Source organism: Nerophis lumbriciformis, linkage group LG39, assembly GCF_033978685.3.
Source record: "Nerophis lumbriciformis linkage group LG39, RoL_Nlum_v2.1, whole genome shotgun sequence".
Classification (NCBI taxonomy): domain Eukaryota; kingdom Metazoa; phylum Chordata; class Actinopteri; order Syngnathiformes; family Syngnathidae; genus Nerophis; species Nerophis lumbriciformis.
The window spans coordinates 11,505,520-11,531,380 of NC_084586.2; the positions used below are offsets into that span (position 1 = coordinate 11,505,520).

The 25,861-nt window shown below is 38.6% G+C and overlaps 1 protein-coding gene across 1 annotated transcript in view; it reads left to right on the forward strand.

The window, feature by feature from the left end:
• The window catches only part of dock1 (dedicator of cytokinesis 1), a 533,069-nt gene that overhangs the window by 340,893 nt on the left and 166,315 nt on the right, over positions 1-25,861 (forward strand). The window contains exons 28-29 of the mRNA XM_061931733.1: positions 5,787-5,888; positions 16,768-16,862. Of these exons, the coding sequence (XP_061787717.1) occupies positions 5,787-5,888; positions 16,768-16,862 (197 nt within the window). The remainder of the gene's footprint in view (positions 1-5,786; positions 5,889-16,767; positions 16,863-25,861) is intronic.

A 25,861-nucleotide genomic window follows, 5' to 3' on the forward strand; every position in this document is an offset into this window, starting at 1 on the left:
TGCGCTGTTATACAGTATATGCCTTGAGCTCTTATTTTGAAGGCGCTAAGAGCGGAAGTGATGACACGTTGCAGAGGTTTTTGAAAGAAGGTAAATAAAGTGGTCCTCGTGTAAACTGGAGCCTCCGTGTTTGTTATTTTGTAGTTTCATACAGTATAGGCGACATTTATAAACCCTCGGTTACACTTTTTTAAATAGATTCAGTCTTGCACGTGGAAAGTTTAAGTGAGGGCTTTAGTTGCGGCGCATGGACTTAATTTCTAAGTAAAGGTAAGACCATAATAACGTTTTTTTATTAAATGTGCTTTTTTGTGTGCTACAGTTTGTATGTGTAAAGTTAAAGTTAAGTTAAAGTACCAATGATTGTCACACACACACTAGGTGTAATGAAATTTGTCCTCTGCATTTGACCCATCCCCTTGTTCACCCCCTGGGAGGTGAGGGGAGCAGTGGGCAGCAGCGGCGCCGCGCCCGGGAATCATTTTTGGTGATTTAACCCCCAATTCCAACCCTTGATGCTGAGTGCCAAGCAGGGAAGAATGCTGTTATGAGCTTTTAAACATAACCCGTTAACTGCTGCCAATCAAATGGTGAATAAGATACTCTTTAGGGTTCATATGTTTGTAAGTCTGACTGTGATGAAGTCAGTGCCTCACCAGCCCTCAACCTCACCGCACGTCACTGACACAATTATCTTGCTATGTTGCCAGTCATTTAGGCACTAATGGCTTGGCTTTTACTCAATTTCAGTGCATAGTAAAACCTATACGGTGGAACCTCGATTTAAGAACTATATTAAGTTAAAGTTAATGTACCACAGATAGTCACACACACACACGAGGTGTGGTGAAATTATTCTCTCCATTTGACCCATCACCCTTGATCACCCCCTGGGAGGTGAGGGGAGCAGTGAGCAGCATCCTGAAGCGACGGTCAGAAAGCGGCTTGAAGATGATGTGTAAAACATAACCTATGCAACATGGTAAATGGGTTATACTTGTGAAAAAATCATACTATAACCCCTTTAATGCGCCTTATAATCCGGTGCGCCTTTTGTATGAAAATAGACCGAAATAGACCCGCTCATCCGCAGTGCGCCTTTTAATCCTATGGTCCAGAAAATACGGTAGTAAAAATGCTTGCAATGTAAATGTTTTGCATTGTCTTACGGAGGGTAGACTGTACAAGAACACGAGAGGAGAGGCGGGGGTCATGTGAGGTGATGGCGAGCGTTCAGCATTGTTTCTGCTCTGCTCGGGCACCTAATTACCTAATTACAGCTGGCAGAGAGTTTCTCCTTGTGAGATATTCAGTTCCGGACTGACAGAGTCCTCCCTTCGCCGAGGTGGTCCCGATGAAAGCCCCCGTCCTCGGGGCGTAGACGTTCCGGAAGGATAGCTGCTTGTGAAACCATGAGCCCACTTGTGACTTGAAATGAAGCCTGGTGAATAAACCTTGCTTACAATTGTTCCGTTAAAGCCATCTCACAAGCAGCTTTGTTTACCTGAGCCGCCTTTATCAGGTCTGTTTAATCTTTGATCCCGCGATCGGTTTTAATTACATCCTCTTATCGGTGCTTAATTTTCTTTATTGGCTCCAAGAAGCATCTCTTTCTCTCTCTGATATCTTATTATTGAGATGTTTCTAATTACAAGCTTTGCTTTATAACCACCTCATGAATATAGTCCCAGAAGCCACACTTACGGCATTGAACTTTCATACCAGCAGCTGAGTAGCAACATTTTAAAGTGCATGAAGAAGTAGATCTCTCTATCTTATTATTATTCAGATGTGTTAATAAGTGCACACACAAGATGCTTGCCTATTGAATATGCTCTAGTGCAGAGGTGTCAAAGTCCTTTTCACTGAGGGCCACGTCGCAGTTATGTTTGGCCCCAGAGGGCCGCTTCTAACAGTGAATACTATTATTACAATATTTTTTTAATGCATTTTATTAGTCAATTTTTTTAAATTAAAATATAAAAAAAAAAAATGGTAAGTTGCAATAATTTCACGTCAAAATGTAGTGCATATTACTGTAAATAGAAAAACAGTACTGCTGTTTTTATGTTTAAAAAAAAAAAAAAAGGCAGTTCAGTTGCCAGAATTTTACTGTAAAATTTACATAGTTTTTTTTTTACTGTAAATTTTAAAAAAAGATGCAATTTTACAGTAAAATTTTGGCACCTGAGCTGCCAGTTTTTTTGTTTTTTTACCGCAAATCAACAACTGTAGATTTTTCAGGGTATTACTGTAAATGCCAAAACAGCACCACAGTTTATTAGAGTAAAAAAAAAAAGTACTGGTTTTTTTTTCATTTACCATACCACCATACCAACTTTATTTATAAAGCATTTAGAGAAAAATGCTGTAAAAACCACCGTAAATTTCACAATTTTACCATGAAATCTATTGCTACTTTTACATTGCACAATTTGATGGATAACTAGCGTTGTTTGGCCCCAGAGGGCTGCTTCTAACAGTGAATACTATTATTACACTATTTTTTTAATGCATTTTATTAGTAAATTTAAAAAAATTAAAATGTAAAAAAAAAAAAAAAAATGTAAGTTGCAATAATTTCACCTCAAAATGAAGTGTATATTACTGTAAATAGAAAAACAGTACTGCTGTTTTTATGGTAAAAAAAAAAAAAAAAAAAAAAGGCAGTTCAGTTGCCAGACTTTTACTGTAAAATTTACATTGTTTTTTACTGTAAATTTTTAAAAAGATACAATTTTACAGTAAAATTTTGGCACCTGAGCTGCCAGTTTTTTTTGTTTTTTACCGCAAATCAACAACTGTAGATTTTTCAGGGTATTACTGTAAATGCCAAAACAGCACCAAAGTTTATTAGAGTAAAAAAAAAAGTACTGTTTTTTTTCATTTACCATACCAACTTTATTTATAAAGCATTTAGAGAAAAATGCTGTAAAAACCACCGTAAATTTCACAATTTTACCATGAAATCTATTGCTACTTTTACATTGCACAAGAGGGCTGCTTCTAACAGTGAATACTATTATTAGACAATTTTTTTATGCATTTTATTAGTAGATTTTCTTTAAACTAAAATGTAAAAAAAAAATGGTAAGTTGCAATAATTTCACCTCAAAATTTTGTGTATATTGCTGTAAATGGAAAAACAATACTGCTATTCTTATGGTAAAAAAATGGCAGTTCAGTTGCCAGAATTTTACTTGACAATTTACATTGTTTTTTTTACTGTAAATTTGAAAAAAGATGCAATTTTATAGTAAAATTCTGGCACCTGACCTGCCAGTTTTTTTGGGTTTTTTTTTTACCGCAAATCAACAACTGTAGATTTTTCAGGGTATTACTGTAAATGCCAAAACGGCACCACAGTTTATTAGGGTAAAAACTGTTTTTTTGTAGGTCTCACTTAGACCTACATTTCATACACTGACAACCCCCAGCAAAAGTCAACAGGAAGTTTGCAATCCCCCTTCAAAACAAAAGTTGTTATTATTATTATACTGCCGCCTCTTTGAGCTGTAATTTGACCCCCTTAACATGCTTCAAAACTCACCAAACTGGACACACACATCAGGACTGGCAAAAATTGCGATCTAATAAAAAAAGCAAACCACAAAACTCAAAATTGTGCTCTAGCGCCCCCTAGGAATAAAACACAGACAAAACTGCTCCTAGGAAGAAAACACAGACAAAACTGCCTGTAACTTCCAGTAGGAATGTCGTAGAGACATGAAACAAAAACCTCTATGTAGGTCTTTCTTAGACCTACATTTCATATATTGACAACCCCCAGCAAAAATCTACAGGAAGTTTGCAATTCCCCCTTCAAAACAAAAGTTTTGGAAAAAACGGTCACCTTTTTTTCAAACATTATCGCCTCTGAGCGCTTTTGTCGTGTCGGCTTCAAACTAGCACAGGAGAGAGATCGAACCCTTCTGATTAAAAGTTGACCAAAAAGTTTTAATTACTGCTCCGGTTTGGATTTCATGTGTCGTCAAAGTCGGTCCCATCCATCGCTGCTTGCAGCTTTAATTTTTATTGTGATTACTTATGAATAAATTGAGAACAGGAAGTGAACAAAAGTTTTAGCAACTGTTATGTAAAAGAAAAGGGGTCGGATTAAATAAGCTCTGCTTCTTCCTACTCCTTTTCGAACATGTTGAAAAGAGGAACTGGAAATTGTGATGTATCATGTTGCATGCTTGCATGTTCCAAACTCAACTCAACTCTAACCACAAGGCCACTGAGTTACAGTACTTTATTGGTACATATTAGAGATGCGCGGTTTGCGGACACAACCGCGGAGTCCGCGGATTATCCGCGGGTCGGGCGGTTGAAATAAAAAAAAATTAGATTTTATCCGCGGGTCGGGTCGGGCGGTTGAAATTAAAAAAAATTAGATTTTAAGTAGATTCAGGCGGGTAGCAGTTAAACCAATTCGGAAATATATATACATAGTTAAATGTTGTTACCCACATACGAAAAACGAGCAGGCACCTGCAGCATATGCCACAACAGAAGAAGAAAAAAAAAAGAGATGGCAACACCGGCAGCAAACGTGGTACGCGACAAACTAAAAAAGGGAATACTAAAGACCAGGGGGAAAAAAGGCCAGAAAAGTTCAGCTTGGACTCGTTTTTATGAGGTTGTAAATCAGGATGATAGTAATGCTGGCTACGTGATTTGCAAGAGCTGCGACGCTGTTTATGTCTACGACAGTCACAAAACCGGGACATCTAACATGGTGCATCACATTTGTGCAAAACCCCGAACCTCCACAAACACCCTGAGCATGAGCAGTTTCGTCCGCCGTGATCCCAGAAGAGTGCCACAGGATGTTAAAACAAGATAGAACGCAGCTGCCTGCAGCAGTTTGAGTGGCGCGAGCGCGCTTGGAGGCCGGTGCGCTCAGCGCAGCTCCCAGATGATTGCGCACTAGTGTGCGTCTGGGCCGTGACAGCGTGGCACGCATTGAATGTCTCTGCTGCATTGGATCAGTCTCCTTTCTTTAACAGGCAAAAGCTTTATAACCTCACTAATGCCTTGCATCGTCTATATTAGATGTATAACAACGGGCGGGTGCGGTTTTGATTAAATGTTAGTTCGGGTGGATGCGGATGGTTGACGACTTTTGTGATGCGGTTGCGGATGAAATAATTGCCTATCCGCGCATCTCTAGTACATATTATTTTTTGGCTTTCGAGGGCCAAATAAAATGAAGTGGCGGGCCACACCTGGCCCCCGGGCCTTGATTTTGACACCTGTTTTGCAGTGTAACTCCAACAGCTCTTTACCACGTGTCTGCCTGCTCCACCTTTGTCCTCATATCAGCCTCCTGATAGCTGATGATGCTCTGCATGGAGCTTAATCCCTGTGAAGTCCTCAATGTACCTGTCAGCATGCAAGCCTGCTAATTACCCTGAAGTATATTTGCGGGCTTTGTCTCCGCTCCATGACAGGAAGTGCTTCCTCCCTCCGTCGTCTTGTCAGCCCCGGCTATCTCCTTTGTGCAGCATTGCATGCCAACCCGAGCCAAGCTAAGAAGGGCCTGTAGGGACATCGCAGGGCTGCATAATCAGGGAAGACAAAGAGGTAGAGAGGGGAGGCCGGCCAGGTTAATGAGATCAGCAACACTGTGATTTTTGCCGAAACGAAAGGGAAAAGGAGGCCGGGTACCTGCCTGAACTCCTGTCCAATCAAGTCTGCAAGTCCATAGGAGTCACATTCAGACTTTCCAATTCCAACTTGATTGTATATTGAACACACTTTCTCGTCTTTCTCTTCTCCAGGGGAGCTTTGTGGCCAGCATGACCGCCACGCTGAGACAGATGGACGACTACCATTACGCTCATCTGATCGGCACCTTTGGCAAGATAAGGAGCGATGTGGTGGTAAGTGTGCCTTATCAGCGCTGAGGTGTCCATCAGGCCAGACACTCAACCAATGGCATCGCAGTCCCTCATTCTACTTGACATGGGAAGCCGCGGCTCAGCGGTACTTTGCTGGGCGAATAACGCCGGCCATTGTCCTTAGGAAAGACAGACTCTACCACAAAATGTCATGAGTGATTAAGTGACAGACAGACAGAGTGAATGAGTGAGACAGAATGAGAGAGAAAGAATGAGTGAGTAAGGTGTTACGGTACAGAGTAGGGCTGGGCGATATGGCCTTCTTTTAATATCTCGATATTTTTAGGCCATGTCACGATACACAATATACAAACCTCATTTCCATATGAGTTGGGAAATTGTGTTAGATGTAAATATAAACGGAATACAATGATTTGCAAATCATTTTCAACCCATATTCAGTTGAATATCTATCTGTGTTGGCCCTGTGACATACAGGTAAAAGCCAGTAAATTAGAATATTTTGAAAAACTTGATTTATTTCAGTAATTGCATTCAAAAGGTGTAACTTGTACATTATATTTATTCATTGCACACAGACTGATGCATTCAAATGTTTATTTCATTTAATTTTGATGATTTGAAGTGGCAACAAATGAAAATCCAAAATTCCGTGTGTCACAAAATTAGAATATTACTTAAGGCTAATACAAAAAAGGGATTTTTAGAAATGTTGGCCAACTGAAAAGTATGAAAATGAAAAATATGAGCATGTACAATACTCAATACTTGGTTGGAGCTCCTTTTGCCTCAATTACTGCGTTAATGCGGCGTGGCATGGAGTCGATGAGTTTCTGGCACTGCTCAGGTGTTATGAGAGCCCAGGTTGCTCTGATAGTGGCCTTCAACTCTTCTGCGTTTTTGGGTCTGGCATTCTGCATCTTCCTTTTCACAATACCCCACAGATTTTCTATGGGGCTAAGGTCAGGGGAGTTGGCGGGCCAATTTAGAACAGAAATACCATGGTCCGTAAACCAGGCACGGGTAGATTTTGCGCTGTGTGCAGGCGCCAAGTCCTGTTGGAACTTGAAATCTCCATCTCCATAGAGCAGGTCAGCAGCAGGAAGCATGAAGTGCTCTAAAACTTGCTGGTAGACGGCTGCGTTGACCCTGGATCTCAGGAAACAGAGTGGACCGACACCAGCAGATGACATGGCACCCCAAACCATCACCCAACCATGCAAATTTTGCATTTCCTTTGGAAATCGAGGTCCCAGAGTCTGGAGGAAGACAGGAGAGGCACAGGATCCACGTTGCCTGAAGTCTAGTGTAAAGTTTCCACCATCAGTGATGGTTTGGGGTGCCATGTCATCTGCTGGTGTCTGGTACGAGGAGCTAGCAGCTGCGCAACAGCTAAGCACACAATAGCACGAAAGCTACACATTTGCAATAAGTACCCTCAATTAAACAATATTGCAGTGTAAAAAAACACATTTGTCAATATAAACGTGTCTCAAATAATTAGAGTTGCATTTAACTTATACATGCAAAGTCTTCAAGGCCGAAGTGTATTAGAAAGTATTCAGTAACAAACGTGTCTGCATCATTCAATTTACGAGCTTCAATTAATGAATTGAAAACCACACTTACCTCTCCACTTCAACTTAAACGCTGAATTAATCCATTCCTGTTTTTCATACCCAACATTGTTCTTTGAGTGATGTCACTTAATCAAGCATTTTATAACATTCCACATAAAAGCATGTATGATTGGTGCTGATATGGCATCGTATCAATATCGGTATCGGCTAACACTCAAGGCTCCAATATCGGTATGTATCGGCAGTGAAAAAGTTGTATTGTGATCAGTGTTGGGTTAGTTACTGAAAAGCAGTAACTAGTTACAGTTACTAGTTACTTCATTTCAAAAGTAACTCAGTTACTAACTCAGTTACTTACACCAAAAAGTAATGCGTTACTGTGAAAAGTAACTATTTAGTTACTTCTTTTTTCTCTTTTTTTTTAAAGCTGCAATTAATGCCCTTTTAGCCTTCATTTCAGTACTGTTATTGCACTGGAGAATAATACAATCTGTTGATCAACTTGACATGCATTTGCATCACTCAACTCTGCTAAGCCATGTGGTCTACATACAACACACAAAGACAAAGATATGTTACAAAGGCCAATTTGTTTCTGGCCAGAACAAATTGACAAAACTATTTTAAATAGCTGCAACATAACATACATAAGTAACAAACAGCATAATAACAGCATAGATGTAAACCAAGAAAGGCACACACTACATAGACAAAGCCTAACCAGGCATTTTCTTCCTCAAGTAATTCTTATACAAAATCATGTCTGAAATCCAGAACACTACACATTTCCCCAGTTTTAGTTTAGAGATAAGGAAAGATTGGCCTGGCCCACTAGGATCCCTCTTTATGTTTGTGAACTTTATAGTCTATACATTTAGAGTGATGTGATAATCAAACACTCTAGAAGTCTAGAATGAAGGAGTATATAAGAGAATTGACAGCAACGTTCCCTCTCAGGAGCGCGCATGTGCAATTGCGCACTGCTCAAGCGTCCTCTGCGCACGGCAAATCTATGCCATGCACAAAATCAAATAAAAAAATAAGCGCATAACAATTTTTGACACGACAAGGACACGACAGAGAAAACCGTTTTCGTCATCATTGTTCAAATATTGTAGCGTCTGTCGAGACGCTTTGAGGACATGAATTCCATCCATCACTTTACTGAGCAAAACTCTTTACTGTCGGCCATAAACACATCACCAAAACATTAGTAAAAAAAATTCTATCTAGCAAAACTGGTCATTTTCTGCAGTACAAACCAGACCAAAAGCAACTTTGTTATATCAACAGCAGCCGCTCGCTCTCTCACGTGCGCCAACACATGCACATATGGCACTTAGCCAGTGATGCGTTTACAGCCACACAAAAAGTCGGACAACTCCAACACCACACATAAAGTGTCATTCCAGGTCGTTACACTATGATTTACCAATCAAATGTGTGCTTATTCTAGTGTCATTTATTAGGAATCTTAATTTATAAATATTAATCATTAAATGCTGTTAGTATATTAAATAAATACTAATAAAAATATATTTTTTACAAACAGGAAGTTGCAGGAATGTACACATGATCCCCTGCTTACATCTCATTGTGCAACATGTGAATGTTTTAATGGGAACTAAATGCAATGTCTGAAAGGGGTACAAATTATTTCCAAAGCAGGACCTCCACTCAGACAAACAAGTACACAGTTCATGAAAAACAATATTTTCTGTTATTGTCGTTATAAGTGGGCCTAAACACTTATATTAGAAATGGAAATGACTGCTGTCATTTGATTATAATAATAAGAGAATGTTGTCTGTCTATCTGTGTTGGCCCTGTGATGAGGTGGGGACTTGTCCAGGGTGTACCCTGCCTTCCGCCCGAATGCAGCTGAGATAGGCTCCAGCGACCCCGAAAGGGACAAGCGGTAGGAAATGGATGGATGGATGGAGATGTAAGTTGTTATTTAGTGAGGTTTGGGACAGGTGTGCTGCTGGTGTAGCCACAGTGTGCACGTGTGATGTTGCTCACATGGGCTCCACTCAATGCTCAGGGAGTTTTTGCGTTTGCTCACACACATCAACAATTAGAGGGAACATTGATTGACAGAGTGTGTACCTTCATGATGCTCCCCACACTCACACTCAGACACACCCACACAGAGCGCATGTCTCTCTCTCTTCTCCGGCTTGTGACACAAGAAGAATCAGAACGACAATCAGCGCTCCGATAAAACACACTTTATACTACATAAAAAGTAACGTAAAATAACGCAGTAACGCATCATGTAGTAACGGTAACTGAGTTACTGAATATAAAAAAATAACGCGTTAAATTACTAGTTACCGCCGAAACTAACGGCGTTACAGTAACGCGTTACTTTGTAACGCGTTACTTTGTAACGCGTTAGTCCCAACACGGATTGTGATTAATAGTAATTTTGAGGCAGTGGTATATACTAACTTTAATATATTTTATATATATATTGTATATATTTCCAGCTAGGTTTAACTCATTTAACAAATTAAAAAAATCTCTTTAACTCATATAATGGCCAATGGATGAATAATACATTGTTATTTCTTCTGGAAATCCTCATTTCTCCTCTCGCGTTTTTTCCCTTCCCTTAAAGAGAAGTTTAAGATGCATACTTAAAGCATAATGATGACAGTTTATAGTTGTGTTTCTTGTCTGGAGCGTCAGCACATTGCCCTTCACCTCCTCAGTTCCCAGTGGAACTTGAGCACAGGGCAAAACTTTGCAACCTTGGCCGAGTTCCCCTTGTGAGGCCACTCGGCTGTTGACAAGATAAACAATCACTGCGAGGAAGCTGGATCTTTGCACAGATTGATTGTTCCTCTTGCAGCCATGGCCACATCTCAAAGCTGTCTGCCGCTTTTATTTGTTCCTCCAAACCTACCACCTCAGAGCCCATAAGATGGACAAACTTTACTCCTCGGCACCTATATCGGCTCTAATTTTACACCTGCAGCAAAGGAGTTGTATGCAGCTTTGACCTTAAAAACTCATCTTAAAGGCGAACTGCTCTTTTTGGGGGAATTTTGCCTATCATTCACAATCCTTATGTGAGACAAAAACATACATTTTTCTTTTTTTAATGCATTCTAACTAGAGATGTCCGATAATGGCTTTTTTGCGGATATTCCGATATTGTCCAACTCTTAATTACCGATTCCGATATCAACCGATACTGATATATACAGTCGTGGATTTAACACATTATTATGCCTAATTTTGTTGTGATGCCCCGCTGGATGCATTAAACCAGGGGTGCTCATTAGGTCGATCGCGAGCTACCGGTCGATCTCGGAGGGTGTGTCAGTCGATCACCAGCCAGGCATTAAAAAAATAGTCCTAAAAATGAGCGATCATACGTAAATCTTCACTATGACGTCACTTTCGTCACTTGATTGACATTCACGGCACCCGAGGGTCTTGTGAGATGACGCTGGCTGCTGCCAGCTCATTAAAATTACCGACAGGAAGGCGAGAAACACTTTATTTCAACAGACTCTGGCGCCGTACCTGTCGTCAAAACTCCAAAGACCGACTGCACAGTTGCACAGTTGCGCTAACAAAATAAGAGTCTCAGAAAGCTGGCGTGCACAAGCTAGCAAGCTACGGAGTTTGCCGACAATGTATTTCTTGTAAAGTGCATACAAAGGAGTATGGAAGCTGGACAAATAAGATGCGAAAAACCAACCACTTTCATGTGGTATTGGACAGAAAGGAGGACTTTTTTTCTCCTCCATTCGAAAATGCGGACATTATCAGCACCACTGTCTGATTCCAATCAATGCAAGTCATCAGAATCAGGTAATACACCAACTTATATTCTTGTCTTCATGAAAGAAAGGAATCTATATGTGTTAAACATGCTTGTATTATCTTTAAACACCTTTAACGTATTAACAATATTAACTATATGTGTTAAACATGCTTGTATTATCTTTAAACACCTTTAACGTATTAACAATATTAACTATATGTGTTAAACATGCTTGTATTATCTTTAAACACCTTTAACTTATTAACAATATTAACTATATGTGTTAAACATGCTTGTATTATCTTTAAACACCTTTAACTTATTAACAATATTAACTATATGTGTTAAACATGCTTGTATTATCATTAAACACCTTTAAGTTGTTAACAATATTAACTATATGTATTAAACATGCTTGTATTATCATTAAACACCTTTAACTTGTTAACAATATTAACTATATGTATTAAACATTCTTGTATTATCATTAAACACCTTTAATTTTTTAACAATATTAACTATGTGTTAAACATGCTTGTATTATCATTAAACACCTTTAACTTGTTAACAATATTAACTATATGTATTAAACATACTTGTATTATCATTAAACACCTTTAATTTTTTAACAATATTAACTATATGTATTAAACATGCTTGTATTATCATTAAACACCTTTAATTTATTAACAATATTAACTATATGTGTTAAACATGCTTGCATTATCATTAAACACCTTTAACTTGTTAACAAAAACATATATTTCATAAATAAGTAAATATAAATTATATATATGAATGAGGTACATCCCCACGACTTGATCAATTGAAAAGTAGCTCGCCTGTAGAAAAACAATGTAACTTTACCATGAATTGATTAACGTGGACCACGACTTAAACAAGTTGAAAAACGTGTTCGGGTGTTACCATTTAGTGGTCAATTGTACGGAATATGTACTGTACTGTGCAATCTACTAATAAAAGTTTCAATCAATCAATCAAAAACACGGTTTTCCAAAATAAGAGAACAACTTCAACTCAAGTTATGGGAAAAAGTGCCAACATGGCACTGCCATATTTATTATTGAAGTCACAAAGTGCATTTTTTTTTTTTTAACATGCCTCAAAACAGCGGCTTGGAATTTGGGACATGCTCTCCCTGAGATAATCCTGATACCCACTACAACTATGGGAAATACTATACTTTGACTTTCACAAAGTGCATTATTTTTTATTTTTTTCTAAACATGCCTCAAAACAACAGCTACAAAAACAATGAAGGCACACAGCTTCAGTCCAGAGTAAACTAGAGTAATAAAGTAAACAATAACATAGTCCTCATTTAGTGCAAGTCTGCCTGGCATACTGTATAACAGGGAATTATAAACTGGGCTCAATCTGCCCTGCTCTAACGTATTTGTATGAGTTACACAAATGTGCTGCAAGCAAGTGGTGAGTGCTTGAAGTGGCCTAGCAGTCAGCCATCCATCCATTTTCTACCGCTTGTCCCTTTGGGCGGAGTCTTTAAAGGGGAACATTATCACAATTTCAGAAGGGTTAAAACCATTAAAAATCAGTTCCCAGTGGCTTATTGTATTTTTTGAAGTTTTTTTAAAAATTTTACCCATCACGCAATATCCCTAAAAAAAGCTTCAAAGTGCCTGATTTTAACCATCGTTATATACACCCGTCCATTTTCCTGTGACGTCACATAGTGAAGCCAACACAAACAAACATGGCGGAAAGAACAGCAAGCTATAGTGACATTAGCTCGGATTCAGACTCGGATTTCAGCGGCTTAAGCGATTCAACAGATTACGCATGTATTGAAACGGATGGTTGTAGTGTGGAGGCAGGTAGCGAAAACGAAATTGAAGAAGAAACTGAAGCTATTGAGCCATATCGGTTTGAACCGTATGCAAGCGAAACCGACGAAAACGACACGACAGCCAGCGACACGGGAGAAAGCGAGGACGAATTCGGCGATCGCCTTCTAACCAACGATTGGTATGTGTTTGTTTGGCATTAAAGGAAACTAACAACTATGAACTAGGTTTACAGCATATGAAATACATTTGGCAACAACATGCACTTTGAGAGTGCAGACAGCCCAGTTTTCATCAATTAATATATTCTGTAGACATACCCTCATCCACGCTCTTTTCCTGAAAGCTGATCTGTCCAGTTTTGGAGTTGATGTCAGCAGGCCAGGGAAGCTAGGGTCGATATTCTTCTCTTGATCATCTTCGGTGGCATAAGAGACGGTGTGAGCCAAGACATCCAGGGGGTTTAGCTCACTCGTCTGCGGGAACAAACTGCCGCCATTGCTTGCCGTGCTACCGAGGTCCTTTGTCCCTGAATTGCTAACACACTCCGGCAGATTCAATGGGGGTCTGGCGGCAGATTTCTTTGACTTTATCGTTGGAAATGCATCTGCTTTGAGTGTCGCAGGATATCCACACATTCTTGCCATCTCTGTCGTAGCATAGCTTTCGTCGGTAAAGTGTGCGGAACAAACGTCCAATTTCTTGCCACTTTCGCATCTTTGGGCCACTGGTGCAACTTGAATCCGTCCCTGTTCGTGTTGTTACACCCTCCGACAACACACCGACGAGGCATGATGTCTCCAAGGTACGGAAAACAGTCGAAAAAACGGAAAATAACAGAGCTGATTTGACTCGGTGTTTGAGAAAATGGCGGATTGCTTCCCGATGTGACGCCACGTTGTGACGTCATCGCTCCGAGAGCGAATAATAGAAAGGCGTTTAGTTCGCCAAAATTCACCCATTTAGAGTTCGGAAATCGGTTAAAAAAATATATGGTCTTTTTTCTGCAACATCAAGGTATATATTGACGCTCACATAGGTCTGGTGATAATGTTCCCCTTTAAGCGACAACTGATTGAAAAGTTTAACGGGCCGCATGTGGCCCCCGGGCCTTAATTTGCCCAGGTCTGCCCTAGCTCATAACATCACATATTTCCCCCTATAAAGAAATAATGTTAACTCAATAAAAAATGTTTTGTTTTTTTTTAGCTTTAACTTTTCATTTTTTAGCATTGTAACCACATTTGCAAACAACTTTTCTCTTCATAGAATTTTGTTTGAATAAAGAAATAAAGTGCAAAAATGTCAAAGCATCATAACAAACAGTTATGTCAACACTTTTTTTTTTTTTTTTTTTTTAAACAACTCGAAAAAACCAAGAGTTCTTAACAACTCTCAATCAGCCTCTTAGGTGGCTGAACATGTCTCTTAGGTCTAGATAGTCTCTCAACTGCTGTCAGTCCTTGGTCAGCAAGGTCAGGCTCCGTGTCAGCAAGTTCTGCAGGTCCAGCTGAGTCCTGTTGAGCCTTTTCCTGAGTAATAGCTGTAGTTGGTATGTTCCAATAGCAGCAGGAGTGCACTTTTTGGAGAGCTGTATTATTTTCAGTTTTGTGCCCAAGGGACTGATTTTATTTAACACTATATTATTATTTATGCACCTATAGTGATCACAGAGACAGGTTGTTTTTGTGTTACTGTATATATTTGTTTTTCTGAAAAATCCCACTTAATATACTTTGGGTAACAAAAGTCAATATTTATTTATTTTATTTTATTTTTTTAGAGGGGTAACAGTCAATATTTATTTATTTATTATATTTAATTTTTTTCTTATACAATAAAAGTGAGCTTTTGTTAAACCAAATATTGTGTGTTTTTTTTCCATATACAACAACCTATCTGGACTCGATAAGAGAATCGATAAGGAATCGGTTCGATAAGAGGATTCGATAATAGGCTCGAACTCGATAATTTCTTATCAAACATCATCCCTAGTTGTTATGCTCCGCTCGCGGCGGTTTGATGAGGTCATTAAACGTCGCCAGTAAACCTCTCATGCTGCAGTCGTCAACTCCTGTCTTGTGTGTGGGAGAGGGGAGGGGCTTCTGACTGGGAGACGCAACTGCTCTGTACTGCTCCCTACGTCCGTGTTTTACCGGATATGTACCGCTCCGTACAGCAGTGTGGGCGGGGTTTTGGGGTAGCGAGGGGTGTATATTGTAGCGTCCCGGAAAAGTTAGTGCTGCAAGGGTTTCTGGGTATTTGTTCTGTTGTGTTACGGTGCGGATGTTCTCCCGAAATGTGTTTGTCATTCTTGTTTGGTGTGGGTTCACAGTGTGGCGCATATTTGTAACAGTGTTAAAGTTGTTTATACGGCCACCCTCAGTGTGACCTGTATGGCTGTTGACCAAGTATGCATGCATTCGCTTGTGTGTGTGAAAAGCCGTAGATATTATGTGATTGGGCCGGCAAGCATAGGCAGTGCCTTTAAGGTTTATTAGCTTTCTGTACTTCTCCCTACATCCGTGTACACAGCGGCGTTTTAAAAAGTCATACATTTTACTTTTTGAAACCGGTACCGAGAATTTTGAAACCGATACTGATTATTTCTGATATTACATTTTAAAGCATTTATCGGCACTCAGCATCAAGGGTTGGAATTGGGGTTTAAATCACCAAAAATTATTCCCGGGCGCGGCCGCTGCTGCTAACTGCTCCCCTCACCTCCCAGGGGGTGGAACAAGGGGTGATGGGTCAAATGCAGAGAATAATTTCACCACACCTAGTGTGTGTGTGACAATCATTGGTACTTTAACTTTTTAATTTAGCATGTAATGTTTATGTATTTTGCTCATTTTTAAGCATACAACGGCGCATTAATTCAATAGACGCATCACAATGTCCGCTTTTTTCCTTCACCAACATCACTAATTACTACCCATGCAGAGTTCATGAGAGACCACAAACATAATGAAACATCACTTACTGTACAAGGTCTGCTGTGACTGGGATGCTGACTGTTGGGATGTTTATATTTAACCGTTTAGATGAAGAATGATTCATAATCCTCGCAAACAAACAAAAAGGGGCGGGACCAAGCGTGTTTCTCGCCATTTCTGGGGCTCAAGCGTCCCGGAAAAGTTAGTGCTGCAAGGGTTTCTGGGTATTTGTTCTGTTGTGTTACGGTGCGGATGTTCTCCCGAAATGTGTTTGGCATTCTTGTTTGGTGTGGGTTCACAGTGTGGCGCATATTTGTAACAGTGTTTAAGTTGTTTATACGACCACCCTCAGTGTGACCTGTATGGCTGTTGACCAAGTATGCCTTGCATTCACTTGTGTGTGTGAAAAGCCGTAGATATTATGTGATTGGGGCGGCACGCAAAGGCAGTGCCTTTAAGGTTTATTGGCGCTCTGTACTTCTCCCTACGTCCGTGTACACAGTTGTGTTTTAAAAAGTCATAATATTTTACTTTTTGAAACCGATACCGATAATTTTGAAACCGATACCCACCATTTCCGATATTACATTTTAAAGCATTTATCGGCATATATATAATATTATCGACATCCCTAATATTTTGTTGTCTTGTCTCTCATAATGATTGTGAATGATAGGCAAAGTTCCAAAAAAGTGCAGTTCCCCTTTAAAAACTCAGTTTAAGTGTGCAGGGAAGAAGAAAAAAAACACAAACTAACTTTCTGTTGTTTTGCAGGATTTCCTCATGGAGACCTTCATCATGTTTAAAGACCTCATCGGGAAGAACGTCTACCCCTCGGACTGGGTCATAATGAACATGATGCAAAACAAGTAAGTAGCACATTGCTGGACACACACACACACACACACACACACACACACACACACACCGGCTTTAAACTCCCAACACTGTGGTTGCTAAGGAACAGGAGTCAAAAGTGGGTTAGGATAGTTTCATGTGTTCCCCCTCCATGCAGAACTCGACACAAGGCCTCAGCAGTGCGGCAATCAGATGAGCATCCAGCGCCTGGCGTAAACAATCACATGAATTATAAATGCCGCCCGCTAATCTCTGGACTTGCATGTTTTTGTACTTTGTTCCTTTTAATAATGCTAAGCTTGCATTACAACACCGTGGTTGAGGGGGGGGGAAACGGTGTTGGATTCTTCGCACAGTTTGGAGTATCACCGCAGTGTCCACCCACTGAATCGTCTTTCGCCCGTTCTCATAGTGCCCCTAATTAGACGGGAGTCATTTCCTCCCACTCCATCTCCTTCTCCTCCAATCAGCTATTAGCACCTCCAGGTTGCACACGCTTTAATTGCCGCTCGCGCCATGCCAAGGTGGCCATTTGGCTTCATTTTGGCAGCAAACAACGAGACATCAGGTACACCTGCACAGTCTTAATGACATCCAGTACAAGCTTAACTCGCTAACAAGGCCAAATAACCCATAAAAATCTGAATCAAAAGGTTTATTTTTAAAGAATATGTGCAAATGAAAACGTCATTTGGGATTGTGTGTTATTTAAAAACAGACTCCCACACTGCAAAAATCATACTTGCCAACCTTGAGACCTCCGATTTCGGGAGGTGGGGGGCGGGGCGTTGTTGGGGGCGTGGTTAAGAGGGGAGGAGTATATTTACAGCTAGAATTCACTAAGTCAAGTATTTCATATTATATATATATATATATATATATATATATATATATATATATATATACACATACATATTTATATATATATATATATATACACAAGAAATACTTGACTTTCAGTGAATTCTAACTATAAATATATATTTATTTTATTATATATATATATATATATATATATATATAATAAATACTTGAATTTCAGTGTTCATTTATTTACACATATACACACAGATAACACTCATCTACTCATTGTTGAGTTAAGGGTTGAATTGTCCATCCTTGTTCTATTCTCTCACTATTTTTCTAACCATGCTGATGATGCATTGCTGTGTGGCACGCACAAAAGTGCTTTCATCAAATGCACTAGATGGCAGTATTGTCCTGTTTAAGAGTGTCACAACATTGCTGTTTACGGCAGACAAACTGCTTTACGGTAGACGTGACTGCTGTTGTTGTGTGTTGTTGCCACGCTGGGAGGACGTTAATGAAACTGCCTAACAATAAACCCACATAAGAAACCAAGAACTCGCCCTCGATCATTCTACAGTTATAACGTGATTGGGCAGGTACGCTGTTTATTTTGTGGGAAAGCCTGAATTTCAGGAGATTTTCGGGAGAAAATTTGTCCCGGGAGGTTTTCGGGAGAGGCGCTGAATTTCCGGAGTCTCCCGGGAAATCCGGGAGGGTTGGCAAGTATGGCAAAAAGTCAGTGTTCAAAAACAAGAAAAAAAAATACAAAAATGAGGGGTATTTTATTTGAAATAAGCAAAATTATCTGCCAATAGAACAAGAAAATTCAAGACTTTCCAAAACAAGTAAAATTAGCTAACCTCAATGAACCCCAAAATACCTTAAAGGGGAACATCATCACAATTTCAGAATGGTTAAAACCATTAAAAATCAGTTCCCAGTGGCTTATTATATTTTTCGAAGTTTTTTTCAAAATTTTACCCATCACGCAATATCCCTAAAAAAAGCTTCAAAGTGCCTGATTTTAACCATCGTTATATACACCCGTCCATTTTCCTGTGACGTCACATAGTGATGCCAACACAAACAAACATGGCGGAAAGAACAGCAAGCTATAGCGACATTAGCTCGGATTCAGACTCGGATTTCAGCGGCTTAAGCGATTCAACAGATTACGCATGTATTGAAACGGATGGTTGTAGTGTGGAGGCAGGTAGCGAAAACGAAATTGAAGAAGAAACTGAAGCTATTGAGCCATATCGGTTTGAACCGTATGCAAGCGAAACCTACGAAAACGACACGACAGCCAGCGACACGGGAGAAAGCGAGGACGAATTCAGCGATCGCCTTCTAACCAACGATTGGTATGTGTTTGTTTGGCATTAAAGGAAACTAACAACTATGAACTAGGTTTACAGCATATGAAATACATTTGGCAACAACGTGCACTTTGAGAATGCAGACAGCCCAATTTTCATCAATTAATATATTCTGTAGACATACCCTCATCCGCGCTCTTTTCCTGAAAGCTGATCTGTCCAGTTTTGGAGATGATGTCAGCAGGCCAGGGAAGCTAGGGTCGATATTCTTCTCTTGATCATCTTCGGTGGCATAAGGGACGGTGTGAGCCAAGACATCCAGGGGGTTTAGCTCGCTCGTCTGCGGGAACAAACTGCCGCCATTGCTTGCCGTGCTACCGAGGTCCTTTGTCCCTGAATTGCTCACACACTCCGGCAGATTCAATGGGGTCTGGCGGCAGATTTCTTTGACTTTATCGTTGGAAATGCAAAGTTAGTGCTGCAAGGGTTTCTGGGTATTTGTTCTGTTGTGTTACGGTGCGGATGTTCTCCCGAAATGTGTTTGGCATTCTTGTTTGGTGTTTGTTCACAGTGTGGCGCATATTTGTTACAGTGTTAAAGTTGTTTATACGGCCACCCTCAGTGTGACCTGTATGGCTGTTGACCGAGTATGCTTTGCATTCACTTGTGTGTGTGAAAAGCCGTAGGTATTATGTGACTGGGCCGCCACTCAAAGGCAGTGCCTTTAAGGTTTATTGGCGCTCTGTACTCCTCCCTACGTCTGTGTACACAGCGGCGTTTTAAAAAGTCATGAATTTTACTTTTTGAAACCGATACCGATAATTTCCGATATTACATTTTAAAGCATTTATCGTCCGACATCCCTAATTCGTAGCACCAGTAAGGTCCAATTAAGCAACAACGATTTCTGTAGTTTTTTTTGTTTTTTTTTACACTGAATTTCCCAAAATTTATTTTAATAAATTTAATTTTTAAATACACAATTTTGCTTATATTTCTTTATTTAATGAATGTGTCACCATCATTTAATGTAAAAATAAATAAATAAATCTGTTCACAAAATTCCAACAAAAATTAAATTGCATAAATTCAGTGTCAAAAAAAAGCTTTAGTAATAAAGACACAAAATAGCTTCCATACATATGTGTCAAGATATTGCGGACTTTTTTAAAGATATGTTTAAATTATGCTTGCAAATGATTTACAAGCATAATTTAGCGTAATCAAAATGCAAAAGTGTGAATAATCTAATTTATACTATACTATATACTATTTATACTGCTACTATTTGGTTTTATATTGCGTCTGTATTGGATCTATTGGACTGTGTAAGTATACATAATGGATGTAAATCCTGTTTGCTGCATTTGTTTTTCTTATTTGCTCTGATGTTTTATGCAGACGTTACTTGCTCACTCACTCGCAATAAGCATCAACCCGACGCGGCTCCTGTTCAATATTGCACAAGCTCGCTGCAGTGTGGATGCGGTGACGCTCTGTGCAAAATTACTTCTTGTCTTCATTAGACTATACAAGCGCCCCGTAGGTAACCTTCAAGAAGGCTTAATTAGCGCAAGTTTGCATCCTCTCTGGGATGTAAGAGCACGCAACATGTTTTTGTTGTTGTGTTTCTGCAGCACAGTCAGCTTAACTGTGCTGCCTGGCAGACTTTGATAGTTGAGTTGCTACTGATGTGCTTCATCACCGCACATTAAAGTCGTCATCATGCACGCATTCCTAACCCTATAACCCACGGCCTTGTGAAGGCATAATGCTAAACAAACAAATAACTCAGCAGCTGTCCATGCATGAGGTCTTGACACGGCACGCAACTCACTGGTCCAGCAAACCCTGGCAGACTCGTTAGGAAGTTTTTGATGCTGCACGACTGCTGTTTGGTGCAACTGGCAGCTTGAAGTCCAGCAAAACCATGTTTGTTTTTCCACCGACCACTTCTCAAAGATATGCCTCGAATAGATATTTATCTATCAGATATTTGATGAACGCTACTCTCAGCAAAAGATCATTCACATTTTGAGCTCTACCTGTAGCTTTGGATGTTATTTTTGTTAGAGATGTCCGATAATATCGGCCGATAAATGCTTTAAAATGTAATATCGGAAATTATCGGTATCGGTTTCAAAAAGTAAAATGTATGACTTTTTCAAACGCCGCTGTGTACACGGACGTAGGGAGAAGTACAGAGCGCCAATAAACAATAAAGGCCCAATCACATAATATCTACGGCTTTTCACACACACAAGTAAATGCCATGCATACTTGGTCAACAGCTATACAGGTCACCCTGAGGGTGGCCGTATAAACAACTTTAACACTGTTACAAATATGCGCCACACTGTGAATCCACACCAAACAAGAATGACAAACACATTTCGGGAGAACATCCGCACCGTAACACAACATAAACACAACAGAACAAATACCCAGAACCCCTTGCAGCACTAACTCTTCCGGGACGCTACAATATACACCCAAACGAGTAATGACCTGTGATTAACCATGATTAATCCAAATTCAAAAGTGTGAATAATCTGATTTAAAAATATATATATATATATATTTAAATATAAATATTCTTAAAAGTTGTACATTAAAAAAAATACATTAAAAACAAATTATAATCCAAATTAATATTTCTACAAGGCTTGTATTATTTCTGTAAATTAAATAAATAAATATATGTTTTTAGTGTATTTTCTTAATTTAAATATATACATATATATATATATATATATTTTTTTTTTTATTATTTAAATATATATATATATATATATATATATATATATATATATATATATGTATATATATATTTATTTAAATTTGGAAGAAAAAAAATATATATATATATTATAGTGTGTATATATATATATATATATATATATATATATATATATATATATATATATATATAATAAGTATCGGTTTCAAAAAGTAAAATGTATCACTTTTTCAAACGCCGCTGTGTACACGGACGTAGGGAGAAGTACAGAGCGCCAATAAACAATAAAGGCACTTCCTTTGCGTGCCGGCTCAATCACATAATATCTACGGCTTTTTACACACACAAGTGAATGCCTGCATACTTGGTCAACAGCTATACAGTTCACACTGAGGGTGGCCGTATAAACAACTTTAACACTGTTACAAATATGCGCCACACTGTGAACCCACACCAAACAAGAATGACAAACACATTTCGGGAGAACATCCGCACCGTAACACAACATAAACACAACAGAACAAATACCCAGAACCCCTTGCAGTACTAACTGTTCCGGGACACTGCAATATACACACCCCCCCCACCCCCCCCCTCCACCCCACCTCAACCCCGCCCACCTCTACTTCCTCATGCTCTCTCAGGGGGAACATGTCTCAAATTCCAAGCTGCTGTTTTGAGGCATGTTAAAAAAAAGAATGCACTTTGTGACTTCAATAATAAATATGGCAGTGCCATGTTGGCATTTTTTTTCCATAACTTGAGTTGATTTATTTTGGAAAACCTTGTTACATTGTTTAATGCAGTGGTTCTCAACCTTTTTCCAGTGATGTACCCCCTGTGAACATTTTTTTAATTCAAGTACCCCCTAATCAGAGCAAAGCATTTTTGGTTGAAAAAAAGAGATAAAGAAGTAAAACACAGCACTATGTCATCAGTTTCTGACTTATTAAATTGTATAACATATAAAATATTGCTCATTTGTAGTGGTCTTTCTTGAACTATTTGGAAAAAAAGATATAAAAATAACTAAAAACTTGTTGAAAAATAAACAAGTGATTCAATTATAAATAAAGATCTCTACACATAGAAGTAATCATCAACTTAAAGTGCCCTCTTAGGGATTGTAATAGAGATCCATCTGGATTCATGAACTTAATTGTAAACATTTATTTTGTTGAAGTATTATTCAATAAATATATTTATAAAGGATTTTTGAATTGTTGCTATTTTTAGAATATTTTTTAAAAATCTCACGTACCCCTTGACATACCTTCAAGTACCCCCAGGGGTACACGTACCCCCATTTGAGAACCACTGGTTTAATGCATCCAGCGGGGCATCACAACAAAATTAGGCATAATAATGTGTTAATTCCACGACTGTATATATCGGTATCGGTTGATATCGGAATTGGTCATTAAGAGTTGGACAATATCGGAATATCAGATATCGACAAAAAAGCCATTATCGGACATCTCTAATTTTTGTTAATCCTAAATCCACACAATCATCCCAAATAATATGGTCAAAGGGGTGACATTGATTTTGTAGAAAAAAAACATAGTAATGTATTTTACGGACCATAGGGTGCACCGGATTATAAGGCGCACTGCCGATGAATGGTCTATTTTCGATCTTTTTTCATATATAAGGCGCACCGGATTATAGGGCGCATTAAAGGAGTCATATTATTATTTTTTTTTTTTTCTAAATGTAAAAGACTTCCTTGTGGTCTACATAACATGTAATGGTGGTTCTTTGGTCAAAATGTTGCATAGATGATGTTTTACAGATCATCTTCAAGCCGCTTTCTGACAGTCGCTTCAGGATGCGCCGTTTTGTGGGCGGTCTTATTTACGTGGCTCACCTTCGACAGCGTCTTCTCCCCGTCATCTTTGTTGTAGCGGTGTAGCGTGCAAGGACGGGAGTGGAAGAAGTGTCAAAAGATGGAGCTAACTGTTTTAATGACATTCAGACTTTACTTCAATCAATAACGGAGCAGCATCTCCTCATCCGGAAACAACAACGTGTCCCGTGAAAAACCGTCCGACCGGAACTCTAATAACTAAAGTTCCTTTGGTGAATAATGTAAACTCACTATACCGGTATGTTTTAGCGCTTTCATGGCTAGTTTACTGACAGATATAAGTAAGAACTTTACACTACTTTATATTAGAAATGGCAACAGTGGAGGATGAATGTCCCATAACAAGAAGATAGAGAAAAAGAAGAAGCTTATCGACTACGGTGTCGTCACAGACTACAAAGACGCATGCGCACAATTTGTCAAGATTTATGCAGATCCCAAATACAGATCAGCAGGTACCAGAAGGTCAGAAAAGTTGCTTTTGCATAATATTGCGAAACAAAACGCCAGATAATATGTCTTCCCTTATACACACACCATAATAATACTTGTATGTTTAATGCGGCAACAATCCATCAAGCGGTGCGGCTTCATAGCTTACCAAAGTCGTACTAAAACATTTTGATAGATTTTTGAGCGCCGTGTGTAATGTTCTATATTTTTAATGGAACATATAAAAGGTTCATATTGCAGTCTACACACATCTCTTATGTTTGACAGCCATCTACTGGTCAAACTTATCATTTCACCATCTACCGGTAAGCAAAACCAGAATTATTATTACAAAATATTATTGCATTAATCATGTACCGTATTTTTCGGAGTATAAGTCGCACCGGAGTATAAGTCGCACCTGCCAAAAATGCACAATAAAGAAGGAAAAAAACATATATAAATCGCACTGGAGCCCGGCCAAACTATGAAAAAAAACTGCGACTTATAGTCCGAAAAATACGGTATATACGCAGATTAATCTTACATTTTGTTTTGAGTGAACATGCGCCTTTCCCTGAAAAAGTGTGTTGTTATACGTCAGTGATCAGGTCAATAAAACGCGAAAATGAGTGATTGTTGTACTCACTGGTAAATTGCACCTCAAAATATACTTCAACTGGACTTTAAATATAACTGTTTGTTTTGAGCAAATAAATGACGTGCATTTAAGAAAATGTTTAAAAACTGTTCCCGTATGACCCTTTGACAATTAAATGGCACTTGTGTCCAAATATTGGGCTTTTAAGATATTTTAAAAATTATGCAAGCGAGTAATGACCTGTGATTAACCATGATTAATCCAAATTCAAAAGTGTGAATACTTGCCAACCCTCCCGAATTTTCCGAGAGACTCCCGAAATTCAGCGCCTCACCCGAAAAACTGCCGGGACAAATATTCTCCCGAAAATCTCCCGATTTTCAGCCGGAGCTGGAAGCCACGCCCCCTCCAGCTCCATGCGGACCTGAGTGAGGACAGCCTTTTTTCGTGACGGGAGGACAACAGGGTGACAAGAACTAAATCATCCAGACTAGAGATAAATTGTATTATTATGTTTATTTTACCTAAAAATAAATATATTTATTAATAAAAAAAAATTAAAAAAAAATGCATTTTTACTATATTTTGCTAAAAACATCAAAATTAATTGTATTTTTATTTGTATTTTTTCGTGACTCCTTATTACATCCAGCCATAGAATTATACACTAAAATAAACATATTTCAAATAATTGATTTTAAATTATCATAATAATTCATTTAAAATGACCATATTTAATTATTAAAATAATTGCTTGTTTATCAACAACTTTAGCATTTTATTCATTACATTTTGAAACTCTCAGAAGCCAAGTTATGTTATATTCCTTAATATGTATTTATGCAAGTTTGAAGTATCAATTATCTAAACACAGTTTTGTTTGCATATTTTTAGGATGTAGATATCTACATATATATATATATATATATATATATATATATATATATATATATATATATATATATAATATGTATGAAATACTTGACTTGGTGAATTCTAGCTGTCAATATACTCCTCCCCTCTTAACCACGCCCCCAACCACGCCCCGCCCATCCCCGAACACGCCCCCACCTCCCGAAATCGGAGGTCTCAAGGTTGGCAAGTATGGAATAATCTGATTTAAAAAAATAATAATTTTAAAATATAAATATTCTTAAAAGTTGTAGATTTAAAAAAAATACATTAAAAACAAATTATAATCCAAATTAATATTTCTACAAGGCTTGTATTATTTCTGT